The sequence below is a fragment of the Oncorhynchus gorbuscha genome, linkage group LG13, assembly GCF_021184085.1.
Source record: "Oncorhynchus gorbuscha isolate QuinsamMale2020 ecotype Even-year linkage group LG13, OgorEven_v1.0, whole genome shotgun sequence".
Classification (NCBI taxonomy): Eukaryota; Metazoa; Chordata; class Actinopteri; order Salmoniformes; family Salmonidae; genus Oncorhynchus; species Oncorhynchus gorbuscha.
In genome coordinates, this window is record NC_060185.1 from 74,363,031 (window position 1) to 74,388,331 (window position 25,301).

Sequence of the window (25,301 nt, forward strand, 5' to 3'; positions counted from 1 at the left end):
AATAAACAAAGTAGCAGCAGCATATTTGAAGAGTGTGAAAGTGTGTATGTGTGTGTGTGTGTGTGTGTGTGTGTGTGTGTGTGTGTGTGTGTGTGTGTGTGTGTGTGTGTGTGTGTGTGTGTGTGTGTGTGTGTGTGTGTGTGTGTGTGTGTGTGTGTGTGTGTGTGTGTGTGTGTGTGTGTGTGTGTGTGTGTGTGTGTGTGTGTGTGTGTGTGCGTCAGTCTAGTATGTGTGACTGTGTGGGTAGAGTCTAGTGAGTGTGCACATAGCCATTGCAAGAATTTCAGTGCAAAAAAATAAACATAATATAATAAGGGGTTCAATGAAAATAGTCCCTGTAGCCATTTGATTAACTGTTCAGCCGTCTTATGGTTTGGGGGTAGAAGCTGTTCAGGAGCCTTTTGGTCCCAGACTTGGTGCTCCGGTACCACTTGCCGTGTGGTAATTGAAAAGGGCAGTGGGGAGTGCAATAGAGATTGTGTCATCTGTGGATCTGTTGTGGTGGTATGTGAATTGGAGTGGGTCCAGGGTGTCTGGGATGATGGTGTTGATGTGAGCCATGACCAGCCTTTCAAAGCATTTCATGGCTACAGATCTGAGTGCTACGGAGTGATAATAATTTAGACAGGCTACCTTGGCCTTCTTGGGCACACGGACTATGGTAGTCTGATTGAAACATGTAGGTATTACAGACTGGGCCAGGGAGAGGTTGAAATTATCAGTGAAGACAACTTGCTAGCTGTTCAGCGCATGCTCTGATTAAGTATCCTGGTAATCCGTCTGGCCCTGCAGCCTTGTGAATGTTAACCTGTTTAAAGGTCTTGCTCACATCGGCTACGGCGAGATTGATCACACAGTTGTCCTGAACAGCTGGTGCACTCATGCATGGTTCAGTGTTGTTTTTCTAAAAGCGAGCATAGAAAGCACTTAGCTCGTCTTCTAGGCTTGCTTCACTGGGCAGCTCGCTGCTGGGTTTCCCTTTGTAATCCGTGATAGTTTGTAAGCCCTGCCACATCTGACGAGCATCAGAGCCGGTGGGTGTAGTGGGATTTGATCTTGGTCCTGTATTAATGCTTTGCCGGTTTGATGGTTACATTGGCAGGCGTAGCATCCGGATTAGTGTCCCGCTCCTTGAAAGCTGCAGCTCTACCTTTTAGCTCTGTGCGGATCTTGCTTGTAATCCACGACTTCGGGTTGGGATATGTACGTAAGGTCACTGTGGAGACGAAGTTGTCTGATGCACTTATTAATGAAGCCGGTGACTGATGTGGTATACTCCTCAATGTTATCGGATGAATCCCAGAACATATTCCAGTCTGTGCTAGCGAAACAGTCCTGTAGCTTAGCATCCATTTCATCGGACCAAATCCGTATTGAGTGCATCAATGATAGTTCCTGTTTGAGTTTTGCTTATAAGTAGGAATCGGCAGGATATAGTTATGGTCAGATTTGCAAAACGAAGGACGGGGGAGAGCTTTGTATGTGTCTGTGTGTGTGGAGTAAAGGTGATCTATAGTTTCTTCACCTCTAGTTGTACAAATGGCATGCTGGTAAAAAGTATGTAAAAATGATTTGAGTTTTCCTGCATTAATATCACCGGCCACAAGGGGCACCACCTCTGAATGCTAATTTTCTTGTTTGCTTATGGCCCTGTGGTGGTAAATAGCCAGCTATGAAAAATATAGACAACTCTCTTGGCAATATAAATATAGATAACTCTCTTGGCAAATAGTATGGTCTACAGCTTTTCGAGAGGTATTCTACTTTAGGTGACCAGAACCTCGAGACTTCCTTTTTATTAGAGACCGCGCACCAGCTGTTGTTAACAAGAGACACAAACCCCTTCCCCTGAGCCTCCCCGCCGCTGCCGTTCTGTCTTGCCGATGTATAGAAAAAACAGCTAGATTTACGTTTTCCATGACCTTGTTCAGCCATAACTCTGAGAAACATAGATCACGTAGATAGGATAGTCTCGAGCGGAGCTCGTCCAGTTTGTTCTCCAGTGATTGCGGGTTCATCAATAGAACAGAAAGCAGAGGCAGTTTATCCACTCTCTGACGTAGTCTTGTCAGGTACCCTGCACGCCGGTCTCTACAGTGCCACCTCCTCCTTCTCCACGTGTCGGGGACTTGGGCCTTTGCCTCCGACTCATTGAAGTAAAAGTCCTCATCCAAATCGAGGTTAGTGATAACTGCTCTGATGTCCAGAAGCTCTATTCGGTCATAGGAAACAATGTCGGAAACATTATGTACAACAAAAAGTTACAATCAGTGGAAAAAATATGGTCGGGAGCCCTAAAACGGCTGGTATTTCATCCAGCGCTATTCTTCATCAGTCGGAGGAGAATAATTAGACGTGGATTGAATCCAACCAGAGTCAGCAGGCCATGCTGTGCCTGAGAGCCTATCTCAACCAACTCTATTAGCACTCCTGCACCATTGCCTCTAATCAAAACTTTGTCTGATTGGATCACAGGTGCATCAAATGTCAATACAGTCACGACTTACAACAGCACTTAGGTATAAACACTGGTCAAAACAAGCACGTTGAGAGAGGTTTGCACATACAGAACAACAGATGAAATAATAAGTCATTACGTATGGGAGGGTTTTTGTGTTGTTTGTGTGCTCAGAGGAAAGGTGGCTTACCATTGGGAGCAGGGAGTAGCGAATGCTGAATCCGGGCTCGGAGGGGAAATACTCGTCGGAGATAAATCGCACCCGGATCTGACTGCCTTTAGATGTGTGACTGGCAGGTACCTGGGACCCGCACCAGCGGCCCAGAATGGTGTTCTCAGATGGCTCATCGATCTCCACAAAATCATACCTGGAAAAAGAACACAGAGGGGGGGGGTAGCGAGAGAGAGGGGAGGTGAGCATGAGAGCTTTGGCTTAGTACGTGTGGTCCCCTGAATTCACATTGCCATTGGAGACAGGACATAAAGTTGGCATGCATTGAAAGAGAGCACTTAATGCATATACTGAACATTACACACCACACTGGGTGCTGGCACATTTATATCCTCTGAGGCAGTGAATTGGTGAGGAAATCTAGAGGGCTTTCATGGTTGCTTCTCTCAATCTGGGACCTTACCCATGTAGCATGATGCTATTTCATAAATTGCCTGTGATTGCTTATTGTGAGGTTAGCTTTGTCCCTCTGGAGCCCTAATACACCCCCCCACTGAGCTGTAGCTGCCCTACACAGCCCCCTCCTGTTTTATATTTCCCTTCCCCTCCTCCCGCCCATCCATCCATCATTCCACCCATCCAGTTCCCTCTCTCCGAGGAGAAAGGGCTATTCTATCACTAAATGGTTTCTAACGGTGGGGCCTAATGCTCAAAGTGTCTCCGCCAGGAGCGATGGGCAGCTCTATAATTTAGAGTCGATATTAAATGTAGAAAACATAAGCTGAGTATTGCTTGTGCAATCATTCAGCGAGCAACCTCAAGTGGGTTAGGAGGGAAAGTATTAGCAGTCGTCGCCTCTGGTTAGCGATAATGGGCCAGACACAAACCCGGGCAAAAGTCTATTAGTCTAACGCTAAACACTGTAAGAAAATGCATCTTTTGTTGAGCTTTGGATTGACTTTTTAATTAAACCTGTGCTCATTAGAAGTAGCATAGCACTCCACTGGCAACGATGCCTCTTGGCTCTTCAAATAAGAGTTACCTTGTAAACTAAATCTGATAGATCTTTACAAAGTCATATTACAGATGATTAAAATACTCTGTACTTTATTTGAGATTACATGATCACTTTCAGGAATTGAGTAGAAGGAAAACAATCAGGACAAATGTGCATCTGTGATTGTGTTTTGTAACAATGTATTCCGGCATAATAGGTTTTGTTACTCAATTTTGTTTACCGTTGATATTCAGATTTCTATTTCGGCTTCGGACGTAGTTGACTCGTCACTGGTCTTAATGGAAATTACTTCAGTAACTAATTCACATCGTATCTCTATTGATTAATTGGTTTCAGAAATGTGGTCAATTAGCATTCGAGAGTGGAGAGAGGGGACAGACAACCTTACCTTGTTTTATCACTCTCTAAATACAGCAGAGTTCCAGAAAACCTTTAATCCTAATTTCAAAGAGTCGTTCCAGCGAAGTGGGTCTTGTTATTTTGTGGAACCAATGATCCACATTCAATAAACCCTTGTTTCACCGTCCACAGTCAAGTCTGGTACTAATCACTCAAGCGTTGTTGACAGGCACACTTACCTTTCATTCAGCGCTGCCAATAGAGATATTAGGTTACCGAGGACATTGTTTACATTTTCCGTCTCCCTGACAGTTTCAGTTTGAGCTGGTTTCTAGAAAAGCAATACAGGGGACACGCATACAACTAAAAAGGGATTTGCTGTGATGTTAAATAAACCTTGACTGACAAATTTCCTGACATGGTTGCCTTTGATTTGGGAAAGTTCACGCAGGAGGAAGCGAGGGGCTCGATGGCGTTCAGAGGGAGAAGGTGCAAACGTTTTCTTATACACATGCAATAGTTAACGTGCCTAATGTTATCAATATACTGTAAATCGCAGTGCCTACAGTGCCTTCAGTAAGTATTCATACCCCTTGACTTAATCCACATTTTGTTGTGTTACAGCCTGAATTCATACAGAAGTATCTAATTTACATACACTACGTTCAAAAGTTTGGGGTCACTTAGAAATGTCCTTGTTTTTGAGAGACAAGCACATTTTTTGTCCATTAAAATAACATCACATTGATCAGAAATATGGTGTCGACATTGTTAATGCTGTAAATGACTATTGTAGCTGGAAACAGCAGATGTTTAATGGAATATCTATATAGTTGTACAGGGATCCATGATCAGCAATCATCACTCCTGTGTTCCAATGGTACATTGTGTTAGCTAATCCAAGTTTATCATTTTAAAAGGCTAATTGATCATTAGAAAACTCTTTTTAAATTATGTTAGCACAGCTGAAAACTGTTTCCTGATTAAAGGAGCAATAAAACTGGGCTTCTTTAGACTGGTTGAGTATCTGGAGCATCAGCACTTTTGGGTTCGACTACAGGCTCAAAATGTCCAGAAACAAATAACTTTCTTCTGAAACTCGTCAGTCTATTCTTGTTATGAGAAATAAAGGCTATTCCATGCGAGAAATTGCCAAGAAACTGAAGATCTCGTACAACGCTGTGTAGATATTCCATAAAAAATCTGCCGTTTCCAGCTACAATAGTCATTTACAGCATTAACAATGTCTACACTGATCAATTTGATGTTATTTAAATGCACAAAAAAATGTGCTTTTCTTTCAAAAACAAGGAAATTTCTAAGTGACCCCAAACTTTTGAAAGGTCACGTAAATATTCACACCCCTGAGTCAATACTTTGCAAAAGCACTTTTGTCGGCGATTACATCATTGAGTCGTCTTGGGTATGCCTGTATCAGCTTTGCACATCGGGATTTGGGGATTTTCTTCCATTCTTCCTTGAAGATTGCTGTTCTTGCCCTCCTCCCTATCTAATTTAACAGAGATTGAAAATCTGCAAGCCTTTCCACAGATTATCATTGGGATTCAAGTCTGGGATTTGGCTGAGCCACTCAAGTACTTTCACATTCTTGTTCTGAAGCTATATGAGCATTGCTTTGACTGTATGCTTGGGGTCATTGTCCTGTTGGAATGTAAATCTTCGCCCCAGTCTAAGGTTGTTAGCACTCTGAAGCAGGTTCTCATCAAGTATTTGCCTGTATTTGGCTCCATTCATTGTTCCCTCTATCCTTACCAGTCTCCCAGTCCCTGCAGCTGAAAAGCATTACTATAGCATTATGCTGCCACCACCATGCTTCACGGTAGGGATGGTGTTAAACAGGTGATGAGCTGTGCCTGGTTTTCTCCAGACATAGAGCTTTGCATTCAGGCCAAAGAGTTACATGTTTGATGTCATATAATCTTTTGTCTTATGATCCCAGTCTTTCATGTGCCTTTTTGCAAACTCCAGGCATGCTGTCATGCACTTTTTTCTCAGTAGTGGCTTCTGTCTGGCCACAATCCCATAAAGCCCAGAATAGTGAAGCGCTGTAGAGACTGTTGTCCTTCTGGTAGGTTCTCCCATCTCAGCAAAGGAACCCTGTAGTTCTGTCAGAGTGGTCATTGGGTTCTTGGTCACCTCCCTGACCTGTCCATCTTGCCCAGTTGCTCAGTTTGGTCAGACGGCCAGCTCTAGTCTGGGTAGTTCCATATTTTTTCAATTTCCCAATGATGGAGACCACTGTTCTCTTGGAACCTTTCCACACGCAGATATATGCCTCACCACAATTCTAACTCCGAGATATATGAACAGTTCCTTAGACTTCATGGTCAAATTTCTGCTCTGACATGGACTGTCAACTGTGGGACCTTATATAGACATTTGTGTTTCTTTCTAAATCATGACCAAACAATTAAATTGGCCACAGGTGGACTCCAAACAAGTTGTAGCGACATCTCAAGGATGATCAAAGGAAATTGGATGCCCCTGAGCTCAAGTTGGAGTGTCATAGCAAAGGGGTGTGAATACTTACGGAAATGTATTTTATTTTCAATAAATGTGAAAACATTTCTATAATCGCGTTTTCACTTTGTCATTATGGGTATTGTGTTAAAGATGGGTGAAAGAAAAAAAAGTAATCCATTTTTAATTCTGGCTGTAACAACAACATGTGGAATAAGTCAAGGGATATGAATACTTTTTGAAAGCACTGTATCTTTTCCATTCATTTGTGTTTGAGACATACAGTATAGCTGGATCTACACAACCTATGATGTGGGTTTTTGACTACATGCTGTAACAGTACACACAGTGCAATAAGCATCATTAGCTGTCAATATTCAGCCCTTCTTTCCTGATACGGTTTGGAGGACTGTGAAACAGACTGACAGCCCCACGGTGGCAGATGGCTAATCTATAATGCAGTGCAACCTGCTTATTACATAGTTTCATGTGTAATGCCACACTCCAACACATTATTTATAGAAATACAGTAAATATTCTGGAGAATGATTAAAGCCACTGTAGCCGTGTGTCTCAAGTATCTCTGTGCTGGCAATATGACTTTTCTCCGCTGGATTTGGGAAGAATGTTTTTCATCCCCCCTCAGACAAGCAGAATAGTAGATGAGCATCTGAACTACTAAAGATTCTTCTCTTCTTGAGGATGATTGTTCACTGCAGGGGCTCTCTCTTTCTGTCTCTCTGGAGTCCCCCCCCCCCCTTAATTTGTTTTATCCCCGGCTACTGCTGCTAATTAGAGAACCACGGATTTGTATTCTTATTTATTTACTAGTTAATGTGCTGTGAGGCATAGGGTAGAGCACAATTAACAAGATAATGCTGTGTGTGTGTGTGTGTGTGTGTGTGTGTGTGTGTGTGTGTGTGTGTGTGTGTGTGTGTGTGTGTGTGTGTGTGTGTGTGTGTGTGTGTGTGTGTGTGTGTGTGTGTGTGTGTGTGTGTGTGTGTGTGTGTGTGTGTGTGTGTGTGTGTGTGTGTGTGTGTGTCAGTTAGGAAAATGTGACCGGGAAGATTTAAATTTACCGGCCATTTGAGAAATTTACCAGACCCATATGTATTGGGTACGCTCTTACAGGACTTGGAACTCCTGTAATGAAGCAGCCAATAAACTGTCATTTTAAATAATTTTCCAAAATGTAGGAAAACACGATTCTAAACCGATGGGAGAGGTTCCATATGTGACAGAGATGAACATACAGCAAATTAGGGCGTTATTGTCACCATAAAAGGTGGGCATTTTTTCAGGAGGAGTTATAATGCTTGTTCAAGCATACACAGTTTAAAGACAAATGAATACTGCCTCCATCTCACATTGTAAAATGGTGGGTGACGCGCCGATAGCCTGTTGTCTGCACTTGAATGATGAACGGGAGGCGTGCTTCAATTGCCAATTGATGAATAGTAAAAATAGTAGCTCTTTTTACTCGTGCAACAAAACTGTTTTAACAAGCGAATGCATTTAGAAATGTTGCACAATGAATGGGCTTATAAAGGTGCAGCAGCAACCAGCTGAGGAGCTGTAGGAGCATGTGATAGTTGTATTTGATAAATAAGATACATGATGACTAAAGAAAATACACACAGGCCAATTTAATTTCACCAAATTATGCAAATTAACCTTTTTTTTTGTCATTTTGGCCGGCAACAGTTTTATTTGGCTTTTCATTTTGTGTGCATCTGTAAGAGAGAAGCAAATAGGGGAGGGAGATACACAGACAGAGCGAGAGAGAGAGAGAGAGAGAGTGTAAAAGAGAGAGAAAGTGTGCGTAAAAGAGAGAGTGTGTGTGTGTAAAGGAGAGAGAGACTTGTGAAGATGTCTCTGCTTCTGCTTGTGTGTGCACCTACTCATCTGTTTGCTATCTCTGCCAACTGTGTGTCTTGGGACCTGATCAAATAAAATGTGTTCTCTGTTGGAAAATGAAAGAAGAGGGAGGTAAAAACGGAGAGGTTGCAATGACTTGTACAACCATGCAAGAGGATGTTGTTATCATCTGCTCCCATCCTCTAGGACTGCAACTAGTGCAGTCTTGTATGGAGGTAGGGCCAGCACAAAGGCTGTCAATCCTCACTCTTCCCCACCGTGGGACTCCTCCTCTTGGGCTTCAGACAGCAGAGTCATCCCATTCATCAAAAGAGATCCACCCAAAATGGCTGAACGTGGGGTCAAATTACCAGCACTGAAACCTCTGGACACGATGAGACAACCTTTACTATAAGGTGTAAATGCCCCCTTTTGGTTCTTCTGCCCCCAGAATCAGCTATAGGATCAGCCCGAGTATGATGATCTTATCTCTGAGGATCTGGCTGTCTGGAGCACAGTCATGTCATACATCATAACTACCATCAGGGGTCTCTCCAACAATAGCTAGCCACTCTCTGTTCTCTCCCCCTCTGCTTTCTACAGGATCTCTCCATACCAACCAGGCTGTCAGATGGGATGTGTTGACACCCGGATGCTGAATATAATGCATGAAGGAAATCGATCACAGACTGGCTCTGCACCGCAGTCCCTAATGAATAGCAACAGAGACAAAGGTAGCTAGTAATTGAAAGGGGGTATTAGATCAAATAAGGGGAGGTCTAAGACCCTTCACAGACTAGCTCCTGAGGGAAAAGACCGCTCCGTCATTTGTCCAATCACATGACCCGTATGTAGAGGAACTTGCTGCTGACGAAATATGCACCCACGCCGTATGGCCTCGACAAAACTACTCACTCTGGGCTGTACTTTTCCATTTTCATCAGCTGCCATACTGGGCAAAAGGCAATTTCACAAATGGGCCCTCTTTGACTCTAAATCTCCGCATGCTAACTGAAGCCGGGAAGCCCTGATGAAAAGCTGGCTAAAGCATAGAGTAAAACTAGATTAACTACTACCACTGTAGATGGACATGTAGGCCTACATACTGCATAGTTGCAGTATACTGCCTGTATTGTCATGGTACGTCATGTATTTCATTTAGTTATTAAATTGCACGGTACACCCATCAGGTATATCTCAAGGTGAAACACAACATGCTGACTTGGCTATATTGGCAATTGAGTATGTTGCATTTTTATTTTACTATAAATCTGACAGTTGTATGTCATAAGTAGAGGTCGGCCGATTAGGAATTGTCAACGCTGATACCGATAGCGATTATTGGAGGACCAAAAAACCCCGATGCCGATTAATCGGCCGTTTAAAAATGTTTTATTTGTAATAATGACAATTACAACAATACTGAATGAACACTTATTTTAACTTAATATAATAAATCAATACAATCAATTTAGCCTCAAATAAATAATGAAACATGTTCAATTTGGTTTAAATAATGCAAAAACAAAGTGCTGGAGAAGAAAGTAAAAGTTCAATATGTGCCATGTAAGAAAGCTAAAGTTTAAGTTCTTTGCTCAGAACATGAGAACATATGAAAGCTGGTAGTTCCTTTTAACATGAGTCTTCAATATTCTCCGGTAAGAAGTTTTAGGTTGTAGTTATTTTAGGAATTATAGGATTATTTCTCTCTACCATTGTTGTATTTCAATAACCTTTGACTATTTGATGTTCTTATAGTCACTTTAGTATTGCCAGTGTAACAGTATAGATTCCATCCCTCTCCTCGCTCCTACCTGGGCTCGAACTAGGAACACATCGACAACAGCCACCCTCGAAGCAGCATTACTCATGCAGAGCAAGGGGAACAACCACTCCAAGTCTCAGAGCGAGTGACGTTTGAAAATAGCGTGCACCCCACTAACTAGCTAGCCATTTCACATCGGTTACACCAGCCTAATCTCGGGAGTTGATAGGCTTGAAGGCATAAACAGCGCAATGCTTGAAGCATTGCGAAGAGCTGCTGGCAAAATGCACGAAAGTGCTGTTGAATGAATGAATGCTTACTAGCCTGCTGGTGCCTACCACCACTCAGTCAGAATGCTCTATCAAATCATATACTTAGTAATAACATAATAACACACAGAAATACGAGCCTTAGGTCATTAATATGGTCGAATCCGGAAACTATCATCTCGAAAACAAGACGTTTATTACTTCAGTAAAATACGGAACCATTCTGTATTTTATCTAACGAGTGGCATCCATAAGTCTAAGTATCCTGTTACATTGCACAACCTTCAATGTTATGTCATAATTACATAACATTCTGGCAAATTAGGCGGCCCAAACTGTTGCATTCCTAGGAAACTATGCAGTATTTTGTTTTTTTTTACGTGTTGTTTCTTACATTGGTTCCCCAGGTCATCTTAGGTTTCATTACATACAGTCGAGAAGAACTACTGAACATAAGAGCAGCAACAACTCACCATCAGTACGACCAAGAATATGACTTTCGCGAAGCGGACCCTGTGTTCTGCCTTTCACCCTGGACAACGGAATGGATCTCAGCCGGCGACCCCAAAAAACGACTTCGAAAAAGGGGAAAACGAAGCGGTCTTCTGGTCAGACTCCGGAGACGGGCACATCGTGCACCACTCCCTAGCATTCTCCTCGCCAATGTCCAGTCTCTTGACAACAAGGTTGATGGAATCCGAGCAAGGGTAGCATTCCAGAGGGACATCAGAGACTGTAACGTTCTTTGCTTCACGGAAACATGGCTCACTGGAGAGACGCTATCGGAGACGTGCAGCCAGCTGGTTTCTCCACGCATCGCGCCGACAGAAACAAACATCTTTCTGGTAAGAAGAGGGGTGGGGGCGTATGCTTTATGGTTGACGTGACGTGGTGTGGCCAAAACAACATACAGGAACTCAAGTCCTTCTGTTCACCTGATTTAGAATTCCTCACAATCAAATGTAGACCGCATTATCTACCAAGGGAATTCTCTTCGATTATAATCACAGCCGTATATAGTCCCCCCCCAAGCAGACACATCGATGGCTCTGAACGAACTTTATTTGACTCTTTGCAAACTGGAATCCATATATCCGGAGGCTGCATTAATTGTAGCTGGGGATTTTAACAAGGCTAATCTGAAAACAAGACTCCCTAAATTTTATGAGCGTATCGATTGCGCAACCAGGGCGGGAAAAACCTTGGATCATTGCTATTCCAACTTCCGTGACGCATATAAGGCCCTGCCCGCCCTCCTTTCGGAAAAGCTGACCACGACTCCATTTTGTTGATCCCTGCCTACAGACAGAAACTAAAACAAGAAGCTCCCGCGCTGAGCTCTGTTCAACGCTGGTCCGACCAATCTGATTCCACACTCCAAGACTGCTTCCATCACGTGGACTGGGATATGTTCCGTATTGCGTCAGACGACAACATTGACGAATACGCTGATTCGGTGTGCGAGTTCATTAGAACGTGCGTTGAAGATGTAGTTCCCATAGCAACGATTAAAACATTCCCAAACCAGACACCGTGGATTGATGGCAGCATTCGCGTGAAAATGAAAGCGCGAACCACTGCTTTTATCAGGGCAAGGTGACTGGAAACATAACCGAATACAAACAGTGTAACTATTCCCTCCGCAAGGCAATCAAACAAGCTTAGCGTCAGTATAGAGACAAAGTAGAATCTCAATTCAACGGCTCAGACACAAGAGGTATGTGGCAGGGTCTACAGTCAATCACGGATTACAAAAAGAGAACCAGCACCGTCACGGACTAGGATGTCTTGCTCCCAGGCAGACTAAATAACTTTTTTGCCCGCTTTGAGGACATTACAGTGCCACTGACACTGCCCGCAACTAAAACATGCAGACTCTCCTTCACTGCAGCCGACGTGAGGAAAACATTTAAACGTGTCAACCCTTGCAAGGCTGCAGGCCCAGACGGCATCCCCAGCCGTGCCCTCAGAGCATGCGCAGACCAGCTGGCTGGTGTGTTTACGGACATATTCAATCAATCCCTATCCCAGTCTGTTGTTCCCACATGCTTCAAGAGGGCCACCATTGTTCCTGTTCTCAAGAAAGCTAAGGTAACTGAGCTAAACGACTACCGCCCCGTAGCACTCACTTCCGTCATCATGAAGTGCTCTGAGAGACTAGTCAAGGACCATATCACCTCCACCCTACCTGACACCTTAGACCCACTCCAATTTGCTTACTGCCCAAATAGGTCCACAGACGATGCAATCTCAACCACACTGCACACTGCCTTAACCCATCTGGACAAGAGGAATACCTATGTGAGAATGCTGTTCATCGACTACAGCTCGGCATTTAACACCATAGTGCCCTCCAAGCTCGTCATCAAGCTCGAGACCCTGGGTCTCGACCCCGCCCTGTGCAACTGGGTACTGGACTTCCTGACGGGCCGCCCCCAGGTGGTGAGGGTAGGCAACAACATCTCCACCCCGCTGATCGTCAACACTGGGGCCCCACAAGGGCGCGTTCTGAGCCCTCTCCTGTACTCACTGTTCACCCACGACTGCGTGGCCATGCACGCCTCCAACTCAATCATCAAGTTTGCGGACGACACAACAGTGGTAGGCTTGATTACCAATAACGACGAGACGGCCTACAGGGAGGAGGTGAGGGCCCTCGGAGTGTGGTGTCAGGAAAATAACCTCACACTCAACGTCAACAAAACTAAGGAGATGATTGCGGACTTCAGGAAACAGCAGAGGGAACACCCCCCTATCCACATCGATGGAACAGTAGTGGAGAGGGTAGTAAGTTTTAAGTTCCTCGGCGTACACATCACAGACAAACTGAATTGGTCCACCCACACAGACAGCATCGTGAAGAAGGTGCAGCAGCGCCTCTTCAACCTCAGGAGGCTGAAGAAATTCGGCTTATCACCAAAAGCACTCACAAACTTCTACAGATGCACAATCGAGAGCATCCTGTCGGGCTGTATCACCGCCTGGTACGGCAACTGCTCCGCCCACAACCGTAAGGCTCTCCAGAGGGTAGTGAGGTCTGCACAACGCATCACCGGGGGCAAACTACCTGCCCTCCAGGACACCTACACCACCCGATGTCACAGGAAGGCCATAAAGATCATCAAGGACAGCAACCACCCGAGCCACTGCCTGTTCACCCCGCTATCATCCAGAAGGCGAGGTAGGTACAGGTGCATCAAAGCTGGGACCGAGAGACTGAAAAACAGCTTCTATCTCAAGGCAGACTGTTAAATAGCCACCACTAACATTGAGTGGCTGCTGCCAACACACTGATTCAACTCCAGCCACTTTAATAATGGGAATTGATGGGAAATGATGTAAAATATATCACTAGCCACTTTAAACAATGCTAGTTAATATAATGTTTACATACCCTACATTATTTATCTCATATGTATATGTATATACTGTACTCTATATCATCTACTGCATCCTTATGTAATACATGTATCACTAGCCACTTTAACTATGCCACTTTGTTTACATTTTCATATGTATATACTGCACTCAATACCATCTACTGTATCTTGCCTATGCCGCTCTGTACCATCACTCATTCATATATCTTTATGTACATATTCTTTATCCCCTTACACTTGTGTCTATAAGGTAGTAGTTTTGGAATTGTTAGCTAGATTACTTGTTGGTTATTACTGCATTGTCGGAACTAGAAGCACAAGCATTTCGCTACACTCACACTAACATCTGCTAACCATGTGTATGTGACAAATAAAATGTGATTTGATTTTGATTTGATTTGATGTACACTGACTCTGCGTGCAATGAACGCAAGAGAAGTGACACAATATCACCTGGTTAATATTAATATTGCCTGCTAACCTAGATGTCTTTTAGCTAAATATGCAGGTTTAAAAATATATACTTCTGTGTATTGATTTCAAGAAAGGCATTGATTTTTATGGTTAGGTACACATTTGAGCAACGACAGTCCTTTTTCCCAAATACACCCCGCATCGATTATATTCCACGGCAGGACAAGCTAGATAAACAATTAATGTCATCAACCACGTGTAGTTAACTAGTGATTATGATTGATTGATTGATAGTTTTTTATAAGATAAGTTTAATGCTAGCTAGCAACTTACCTTGGCTTACTGCATTCGCGTAACAGGCAGGCTCCTCATGGAGTGCAATGTTATCAGGTGGTTAGAGCATTGGACTAGTTAACTGTAAGGTTGCAAGATTGAATCCCCGAGCTGACAAGGTAAAAATCTGTCGTTCTGCCCCTGAACAAGGCAGTTAACCCACCGTTCCTAGGCCGTCATTGAAAATAAGAATGTGTTCCTAACTGACTTGCCTAGTTAAATAAAGATTAAAAAAGGTGTAAAAAAATTATAAAAATCGTCCAAATCGGTGTCCAATAATATTCCGTTTGTTATGAAAACTAAAAATCGGTCCTAATTAAACGGCCATTCAGATTAAATCGGTCGACCTCTAGTCATAAGCATATGTTATATGTCTTTATGCTTATGATCTTACTTGCATATTCCGTCCTCTGAGTCTTCCAGGCCGAACCTCTCGTCGAAGGACAAGTGGATTCTCATGTTGTCACTGGAGGCCATCAGTCTCCAGACCAGCACGGTACTCCTGGGGTAGGTAAATGGGAAGTCTGGACTATGGATCATTCCCTCTCCTACGACTGTGATTATCTTCTCATGCTGGAAATCTTGGACACCTTGGAAAAATTGTTGAGAAATGAGAATGTTACTTTTATGTTATATTTACATTGGTAGAAGAGTATATTATAATACATATATATAATATAATACATTACCACAGAAAAACCTCCAACATAATACAATAATACCACAGAAAAACCTCCAACATAATACAATAATACCACAGAAAAACCTCCAATTGTAACGGCTCTCTTCTATCTCCTCCTCTGACGAAGAGGTGGAACAAGGATCAGACGAAAATGCAGCGTGATAATGATTCATGATATATTTTAATGAAGGAAAAACTATACATACAGAAACTACAAAAATATTGAAATGAAATAATGAAAACCGAAACAGCCCTATCTGGTGCAAACACAAAGACAGGAACAATCACCCACGAAAACACTCAAAGAATATGGCTGCCTAAATATGGTTCCCAATCAGAGACATCGAAATGACCTGCCTCTGATTAAGAACCGCCTCAAGGCAACCATAGACTTTCCTTGACAACCCTACTCAACCACAATCCCAATACCTACTAAAACCCCAATACAAAAACACACCACAAAATAAACCCATGTCACACCCTGGCCTGACCAAATAAAGAAAGAAAACACAAAATACTAAGACCAAGGCGTGACACCAATATAATACATTACCACAGAAAAACCTTCAATATAATACATTACCACAGAAAAACCTCCAATATAATACATTACCACAGAAAAACCTTCAATATAATACATTACCACAGAAAAACCTTCAATATAATACATTACCACAGAAAAACCTCCAATATAATACATTACCACAGAAAAACCTCCAATATAATACATTACCACAGAAAAACCTCCAATATAATACATTACCACAGAAAAACCTCCAATATAATACATTACCACAGAAAAACCTTCAATATAATACATTACCACAGAAAAACCTCCAATATAATACATTACCACAGAAAAACCTCCAATATAATACATTACCACAGAAAAACCTCCAATATAATACATTACCACAGAAAAACCTCCAATATAATACATTACCACAGAAAAACCTCCAATATAATACATTACCACAGAAAAACCTTCAATATAATACATTACCACAGAAAAACCTCCAATATAATACATTACCACAGAAAAACCTCCAACATAATACAATAATACCACAGAAAAACCTCCAATATAATACATTACCACAGAAAAATCTCCAATATAATACATTACCACAGAAAAACCTCCAATATAATACATTACCACAGAAAAATCTCCAATATAATACAATATTACCAGAGAACAAAAGACATGAAAAAATGAATAAAATTAATATATCTGAGGAAAAAGGAAGAATGCACTGACTGTTCTGCCATGCTAAATATGTGGACACCGAACAGATAATTAATAATTTATTACATAGAGGCTACCAGCTAAATAGCTTTTTTTATGGAATATTGATCGTCAGAGCCGGATAATATTTAAAAAGTAATACATGGGAGTAATAAAAGTATAACTTAATGAATGGTTATGAGACCTCTTTATTGAAATGTGGAGACCACGGTTTTTCCGTTCTGCTAACACAGCCAACTGTTTCAGAGAGTTGCTGTGGATAATGAAATTATCCTTGAAGGAATCAACACACACTAAGTTTTTACTCACAACAACTTGGTTCGGGCCAGTAGCGGCCCAAGTAGGTAACAAGGGAAGAAACATTGAACATAACATGTAAGGCCTGTTTGCAATGTACAGTAATGCTCACTATAGTCTCAATCTGACAAGGGAAATCACAGTAAATTGTATTCTTTTATCTACTTTTGTTAGTAAAAAAACTGCTAGGGGGACTTATGATAAGGGCCTTCATACTGTATTTGAGTGGGCCAATGTTTGTTCTAGTTTGCCCTGCGGTATAGTAAAGCATTTGTCCACTGCCCCTGCCTAAACAGATAATATCAACATATATCTATTAGACTATTTATTTAGTCAAGTAAAATTTTGCCTTAACACTCTCCAGTTTGACAAAAGATGAAGTCTTGTTACAAGCAGCACCTGTGTCCTTCCCTGTAAGGGCATAGTATTTGAGTGAATTTTTACAACCAGAGCAGAAAACAACAACAACAACAACCTCAAAGCACCTTTCTAACACAGACACTATAATTTCCGCAAATCTCTTGCCGCTGTCAGCTGTGATGCCGCATCTCGTCTCCATAAACTCCTGGAAGGAAGTTTGTTGGACACGGGGGCCATTAAAATGGAAGGCGGCGCTGTGGGTTTTTAACAAGCTCCCTACGCCGGTTGCCCCCGGGACCTGCGGCCAAGGGGTCTTAAATCAAACCCCTCCCGCCGCACCCCTACGTCCCCTCTCCATCAGGGCCTGTCACCTCCAGGAGAATACACTGCCTATAAACTGTCTCTCTGTCTGCTGCCCCACCAGTCCATAATATACTGACTGCATCCCACCTGAGCCCCCATCAAGACAACAATAGCGAGCTGAACCAATCTCCTAGGAAACAGTGTTATGATGTCACAAACAGATTTATAAACAGACAGCCTTGGGAAATAAGAGGAAGCGAAGCTTTTCCTGATGAACAATTGGATTTCAATTGTGCAGGATAGAATTAAAATGTTCTAATCAAGAGTCAGGTAAAGCCAGAGGGAGACAGACAGCACCATGATGTGAACATATCCAAGAGTCACAAATCATACATCTTGCTGTCCTAGTATGATTTGACAAGGAACGATACATTCTGCATCGGAAACACAGCCGTTTCTGCTGGTGTCAGTGAGACCCCACAGATACCTCTTACAGGGGAAATAGCAGGGCGTTAATAGTCTTGCTGAAGGAACGTGCCATTGGACGTTTCTTAGTGGATTAAATAGATGTGTAACCATTTTGTGGCACTGTATGTGGAGGCATTTGCACTTTAGGGCACATTGAGTTGAATTACTCTTTATTTTGCCATATATTTTTAAGAGAGGAGAGTGCCTCATGTCTGGCAAGCGTGATTCATGTCCTGCTCATTTGCTTTTGACAGAAACAAAAACACAGGCCATGCTAAGTTTGCCACGAGTGCCGACTGCGCTGGCTCTGGACAATCTCAAAGAATGATTCAATGTCAACCCCAAAATCGTGTTCGGAGAGTCCAAAGACAACATTGCTGACCGAGGGAGTGGTCGAGAGAGAGACACTGTGTGTAAGAGTCTGATCCAAGATCCAACTAGCTTTGATCCACTTTAATACAGGTTTACAACAATATCTGTGTAGATGACAGCCACAGTCCGTTCCTCTGGCACAAAATACTGCACTGTCGATCACAAATATGAGATGTATAATGGTGATGACACCGCTTGGTGAGATAACACTTACATCAGGCTCTGTCCAAAAGACTTTGATGTTTTTATTTCGGTTTGGTGGCAGGCCAGCTAGGAGAGAGAGCGACACAAATAATAACACGGTAGCACGTCAAAACATTTCTCAATCAAACTGCTTCGAAAAATCTTTGCTTCCAACACCAACCACAGTGAGCAAAAGGAAAAGCCAACTTGTTTGGGAAAACGAGCTGTTGCGGCAAGATGATTCTTGCACTCCCCCGGAGATAGAAAAATTGCATTTTTTGTGCAACATCATCCCACACAAAATGGTCTATTACCCTTCAGGCAGTATTTCATGGCTGTACACCTCATATACACCTCTTCCAGAAGACAAAACACTATGTTCTCAGTCAGAGATAAACCGATCATACTTGTTGCTTCAGCCAACTTTTCTTTGATGTCTTTGATGTCCATAAAAAGTTTGATAGCTCTTTTCATCTGGCGGTGCAAGTAACGGCAGCACCGGGCCCAATTGATTGACTGCTCGCTTACTATTCATTGGCTGGCAGGGCCTCTAACGGCTATAGAAGCAACAAGTGGATAGGCCCTTTAATGCTATTAAGCCTAGGCCTTCCATCACAATGGCATGTCTTTAATTACCTTCCTATTATATTACAGTGTGGGGAACACAGAGGCTCATAAAGTACATAATGATTAATGGGGAAATATGTGTCCTTTAACACACAACCTTAGATATACAGTAGATGTGGACATGTGGCACAGTAAGCATAGTAGGATACACATGGTTTTAATGTAGGTTGAGCGAACAACCAACCCCATGAAAAACATACTTGGTACAATTATAAATAGACATGTGCATTTGGGAACCATTCCCAAACATAATTCCTCTGGGAAAAAATCTGTTAAACGCTGAATGGAATGCCTGTTTAATAAGACTGTAATTAAGGGTAGAAATGTCAAAGGAAAATCTGGCCTCACTGTCGTTGAGAAAGGGGGGGAAATGGATATAGAAAATAGAGTTTAGGCCTTGATGAAAAGGTTTTTAGACACGTGGGGAGAAAAAGTGATATGCTACTCTATCCACAAAACAAAAAAGGATATTATGTTGCATGTTGAACTTTTAAAAACCACAGTCTGATATACCATACAAATCAAGTTCTATTTGCATGTGAAAATGTCATGGGATGCATTTGGCGATAACCCACTGATGGTACAGTTACAGTGTGTCTTTACTATAATACATGAGGAAGAGGATATATGTATGCATATCTCTTCTGTCATGGGTCTTTGTGTTAAAATATGAACTAGACCAATTTTGTTGATCCTCTGTAGTTTATTGCCAGATTCCACTTGCACAAACCCTTTCTTTGATTACAGTACAGTATGAGATTACAAACCATCTTTCTTTTACATACCTACATCCAACCTCCATTTTCATTACTTTCTCAGAAATAATACAACTTTCATACGTCGCCCTTTCAACTTTTCCATTAACTGACCCTTGTTTAGCCACATGGTCCAGTGTTTTCCCTATATGCATTTAGCAACGTGGAACCAGAGCTAGATGGTCAAATGTTTTCAGTGTAAACTTAAAAAAGACTCAAATATCAAAAATATATATTTTTGATAAAATCAACTTTGATGAACTAGACAGAGGAACTAGACAGAGGAAGAATCTAAAATGTCAAAAATGGCATGGCATGGGGTCCCCATTGATTTTATTATAATGATTGAGTCACTCAGATAGCATAAGAACAAAACATAAGTCATGGCAAAATGTGTATAATTGTAGGAAATGTTCTTTGAAACTGTAAAATGTTCTCTCTGTTTTAAAACGGCAACATTGTCTCTGTGGCCAAGAGGAGGGTCTCTAAAACCGTGCCACACCCCCTTCCCCCAACGCTAACTTTGCCACCGCTGCTGGGGAAAACACTGTGGTCCTCTAGGTCTGTCTTTTTCTGGGTGAAATCCAGACTTACAGATGACCTCACTCTCCAGGTTAACCAATGTCACATAATGATCTGAGGGTTGTCCCCGGAGAGAATTACCTCAAACCTGACTTTTCCTTGACCCACTTTTATTTTTTCTCCTGCGAGGAAAGTGTAACCACGATTAAGGGAGGATATGAGTTTGAATAAATAGGCCTATACAGTGCTACCATTGTGCTTTGTTCACATGTTACTGGGTAAAACCATTCTGATCTATGCGACCGCTGTTAAACATTAACCTTTCCATGCCCAAAACAGATGACAGTGAGTGAGTGCTCACATGAACACGCACATTGAGAGACATAGAGGGAAGCCCACATCCACAATTACCCACAGTCATATTCCACAACACTCATGCATGAATGCTCAATCACACTCAGGAGCATGCACATACATATGCAAACACACAAACACACAAACATACAAACATACACACACACAATATGAAAAGGCAGCCTGTGGGCTTGCTGTATGTGTCCTATCACAGTGGAATAACAAAACTTCCTCTGGCTTTGCTGTAACATTACAAAATTATCATGTTTTCATTGTTATATCATAAATGTGTCACATTACAGAAACCCTGTAGCAATGAGCTTATCTAACAGACATGTGGTGTAATATTATACGTCAGACATAACTTTTGTTACCCTAATAGACCAGCACTATTCATGTCAGACCACAAAACACCTCAACTCCCACAAAACGGTTATCATTCTACTCCAAGTTTAATGGAAGGTTCTCAGAGGTTACAGTAATAATTCTCCATTCCAGTTGGCACTGGTTAGAGGTAAACTGTATCTAATTGCTATGGATTGCATTGACATGAGGGTCACGCCTGTTAAGCGGACAAAATATCATTTTCACATGGAACAGCAAAAATCGGACAATTCAACACCGTGCCACCTGCGCCCTCGACTGTCTCGCTTCGGTCTCCGACGTCAAGCCTAAGTGGCCATGGCAGTTATTTCCCTTCCTATAAAACAGTACGAGAACCATCAGGGCACTGAATCAAAATAGTTGTTATTTTACCCGTGTTACCCGCTAATCAAAAGTCGCTATGATTCCCTAAACAACAGTGTCCAAGCCGCTTTGCTCAGGTGATGAAACAATACCCAACAATGAATTCCTGTTTTTTCTTCCTGCTTTCAGGCCAAAGCAATGGCTTGCACATCTGTTGCTTATTACATCTTAGGGGTGGTTAGTACAGGTGCAGTAAATTCCAGGCCTTGCTTTGGGATATTTATTGCCTTTGGGTTTAAAGTCGGTCAGACAAAAAGTCGCTGAAACACGGCATGGGATTTTTTTCATGCCATTAAAAAAATAATTTGGCTGCATGAGACCACTGCCTTCTGTAACGATTCAATCTGCCGGGCATATGCTCCTGTATGAGACTAAACATGAAGCGTGACGGCTTTGACACCTGAAATCCCTGGAGAGGTCACTGATGCTACTGTGACGGCTGGTGAGGAAGGGATGACAGAGGACTGCAAGCTGGCTGAGTCATGGCACTGTCTTGTGTGTGTGTGTTATAATGTAGATGTGTGTTTGCAGTTTGTAGGTGAGTGTATTTGTGTTGGTTTTAGTCTACAAAAGGCATCCTTCTGTGAATTGTGTCAGTCATATACTGACTATGTCTTATAACATATAAACCACTATGGCTAGTGTCGAAGACAAAATCAATGTTAAAAATCACTGAAATTTGATTGACAGAATGACTAAAACCTTTGACTCCCTACCAGGGGAGGAGGAAATCTCACCCATCTACCCCAGAGGATATGTACTTCCCCTCGGGTCCTCTGTCCATCACAGCATGGGACCAGGAGTGGCCCTTTGTTAGCGTGTCTTGCTGAAGCATGGCAAAACATCCACAGACGCTATCGGATGGCCCAACCAGATACCGCCCAACCTGACAGCAGGCATGTGTAACTGAGTGGAGATGGCTATTGGCATATTCATGTTTCTGTTTCCAGAGTTCTTGAAACACTTTAACTCTTCCGAACCGATCAGATCACTTTCCATCTCTTTCTGTCCCTCTCTCTCTTTCAAGCACATGGGAAGAGTTTCTAATGCAGGGCAGTCCAACTGTGAAGCTTGTGAAAATGCCATGCAGTATCACTTTTACAACTTGATGAGTCTATCTTTGACTTCAGTCCAACTGTTGCCTTGAGGGTACACTGTAGAGCTGTTGGTAACATGGACAGATTGTAAACATGGCTCTTTATTTTTTCACATCTTTCTAGTGGACAGATATAGAATATTTTGCAAGTTTACAGGGACCATGTTCGTGCACTTGATGTACACAGTTTGAGGAAATTTCAATACATTTTTATTTTAATGGGATGCCTGTAGCTATGTATTAGGGATTCCTCAAATTGGCATCCAGAATCTATGATGGGGGGCATTTGGATAGAACAATCAGAATGAGTTTGAGGGAATCTGGGTTGAACCATTGGATTGCCTGCAAACCCTCCAGGTAATCCAGGCAAAATCAAATCAAATCAAATTGTATTGGTCACATACACATGGATGGCAGATGTTAATGCTTGTGACAGTATTGCATAGCACAGTATTGCTATGGTAGCCTAAGAGCTCTGAAATATTGATTGATTCACATTAAATTCACATGAATACAGGCAAGCATTTATTTTTGTTATGGCTCAGAAACACATACCCCTGGGTAAGACATATGAAACAGGGCTTTAGAACTGGGGGCCACTGCAGGATTTGCATTACTTGGAGTAATAAAGGGGCATAATCTATAAATCTCTGTAACAAATCGCTCAGTTTAAAGGCATGGTCCTGAGAGAAACAAACGTCATTTGAACATTAACCGCAATTTGTTGAACGTTAGCCGAGGTGATGAGGTATTCTTCTACACACACCCTATCAGCGTGTGCGTGAGAGCGTGTGAGCACGTGCATTTGTGTGGAAATGAGACACACCAAATCTAAATTGAACTCTTTCGACACTTCGGCTCTTGCCATTCCAGTGACTGAATCGTACAGACGTAGGATCTTTATTTGATCACCCTGTTGCAGAAAAACTTGTAAAACTGGTGGTGTATTTAAGGTTTAAAAAGGCTTCTGCTGTTTGTAATTTCTACTTTGAAATGACAGATTTTCCATTATAACCCCTACAAAAATCATCCAGTAATTATAATAATTTGCTTTTGTTGCAGCAGGGTTATTTTGCTATTGTAGCATACTGGCTCAAATTAAGATCCTACATCTGTATGCCACACAGGGGCTCTGCTCCGGTTACAAATGGTCCCTGTCCCTCAACAATTTGAGCAAGCCTCTAATTAGTGCAGACACTCATGTCTGGCCTCTTCAAAAAGAAGATCAGGTGTCGCTCCAACCGCCTCACTAATACTTTCACTACAGGATTTATATTTGTGTGCAGGCAACAGCTTGACCCCTTGGAATCTGACCCTTGACCCCTGGGTCTGCACTTAGACATGACATCACCTGTGTGCCAACCATCACAGAGAAGCACAAGCTGCTATCTTATCAATCCCACAGAATGGCTTCTTTTGTATTTAAGACTCATCTAGTGAATAACAATTATGCTCATCTTTCTGACAGCGTTAAGCTGTTAGATACGAATGAAAAGTTGAACGTTTTCATAGTCTTTCCAAAAATACTTATGCTGGGAGTGAAAGCGACAGCCTGCGAACTGTAACCAGCCCTCGCAATTAAACATATATTTTGTGGGACACTATCAAAGCTGAGATCTGTAGCTTGTTGGCTAAATCAAAGGCAGTCTAATTATCCAGAAAGGTAAAACAACCACTGCCATTGTTGGAGGGCCAGATTTGCCTTAATTTCTGCATTAGCCGTCAAAATGAGTAGATATCAAAGATAATTATTGTTTCACAGTAGACGTAATAGGTTAGGAGGAGAATGGGAGGTTCGAGACGTGTCTTACAAACACTGGAAGACAAGCCTAAACCTCTGTCTGGCTCAACACCAGCGCGTTGACAGACAGGCCAAATCTTTTTTAAAGTTCTCTCCACAGCTGTGAGGTCTGATGACGGAGGCTGCTCCGGGCCCCTTTGTAGTCACATCTGTTGAAACGGACAGCTGGATGTTTGGAGTAAATTACAGTTTTATCTGCGCAGGCCATATTGGTACACAGCTTGACTCAAGATCCACATACTGCTATTTAAGGCTGATTAGAAATCCAGGTTGTTTGATAGAGTTGGAGACTGAAGACAGAATGGCGATCATAGTCCCACTTTGCACATAGCAGCTCTTTAGACCCCAAAACAGAACACTAAATTCGCAATGACCACCTTGAAATAGTTCCACAGTGGAGGTCTTGATGAAGTTAACGTATAAGAGAGGTGGGGCAAACTTTTGAGATTCTTTTAACACAGAAAGTGCCCAACTCTGGGCTGGTAACTAATTGGTTGGCTATTTCTCCGGTTGCAGCTTGGACAATACCCACATTCACACTCCACAGAGAGCCTCAGCTTCACACATGTTCCTCCCACAGTCTATTACTTGTAATCTTAGTTTATAAATGAAAAGCTCTACTTGTAACTTCTCACGAAAGACCACACTGATTTCATTTGCCTACGTCATGCCCTTGAAAACAGATTGCAGCCACCTACAGCAGCCGGAGACTGAAAAGTTGGGCGGTACATTATTATTTTTTTAAATGAGAAACCCTTTAATAAAAACAAGAACTTATGAGCAACCCTTTAATAAGCTTGGAGATATGCAAGTTAAGCTGGGCAAAGCTTTTCAAAAGGTCTAATGTGATATTCAGCAGTGGAAAATTGAGTAAATAATCCTAGACAGGAAAAGGGTGACAAGCACCGAAGAACATTTTAATCTGGGCAATTAAAAACAAAATGTTATGGCTCTGCTTTTTTCTCCGAGATCTATATCTTTTAGAGGGTTACCCTCTACTTC

The 25,301-nt window shown here is 42.2% G+C and overlaps 1 protein-coding gene across 3 annotated transcripts in view; it reads right to left on the reverse strand.

The window, feature by feature from the left end:
• LOC123993511 (platelet-derived growth factor C-like) overlaps nt 1-25,301 on the reverse strand; it is an 83,459-nt gene that overhangs the window by 27,570 nt on the left and 30,588 nt on the right. For all 3 annotated transcript variants that reach the window (XM_046295718.1, XM_046295719.1, XM_046295717.1), the window contains 2 exons: nt 14,881-15,076; nt 2,649-2,826 (listed from right to left, as the gene is read on the reverse strand). In XM_046295718.1, the coding sequence (XP_046151674.1) occupies nt 2,649-2,826; nt 14,881-15,026 (324 nt within the window). In that variant the 5' untranslated portion in view covers nt 15,027-15,076. The remainder of the gene's footprint in view (nt 1-2,648; nt 2,827-14,880; nt 15,077-25,301) is intronic.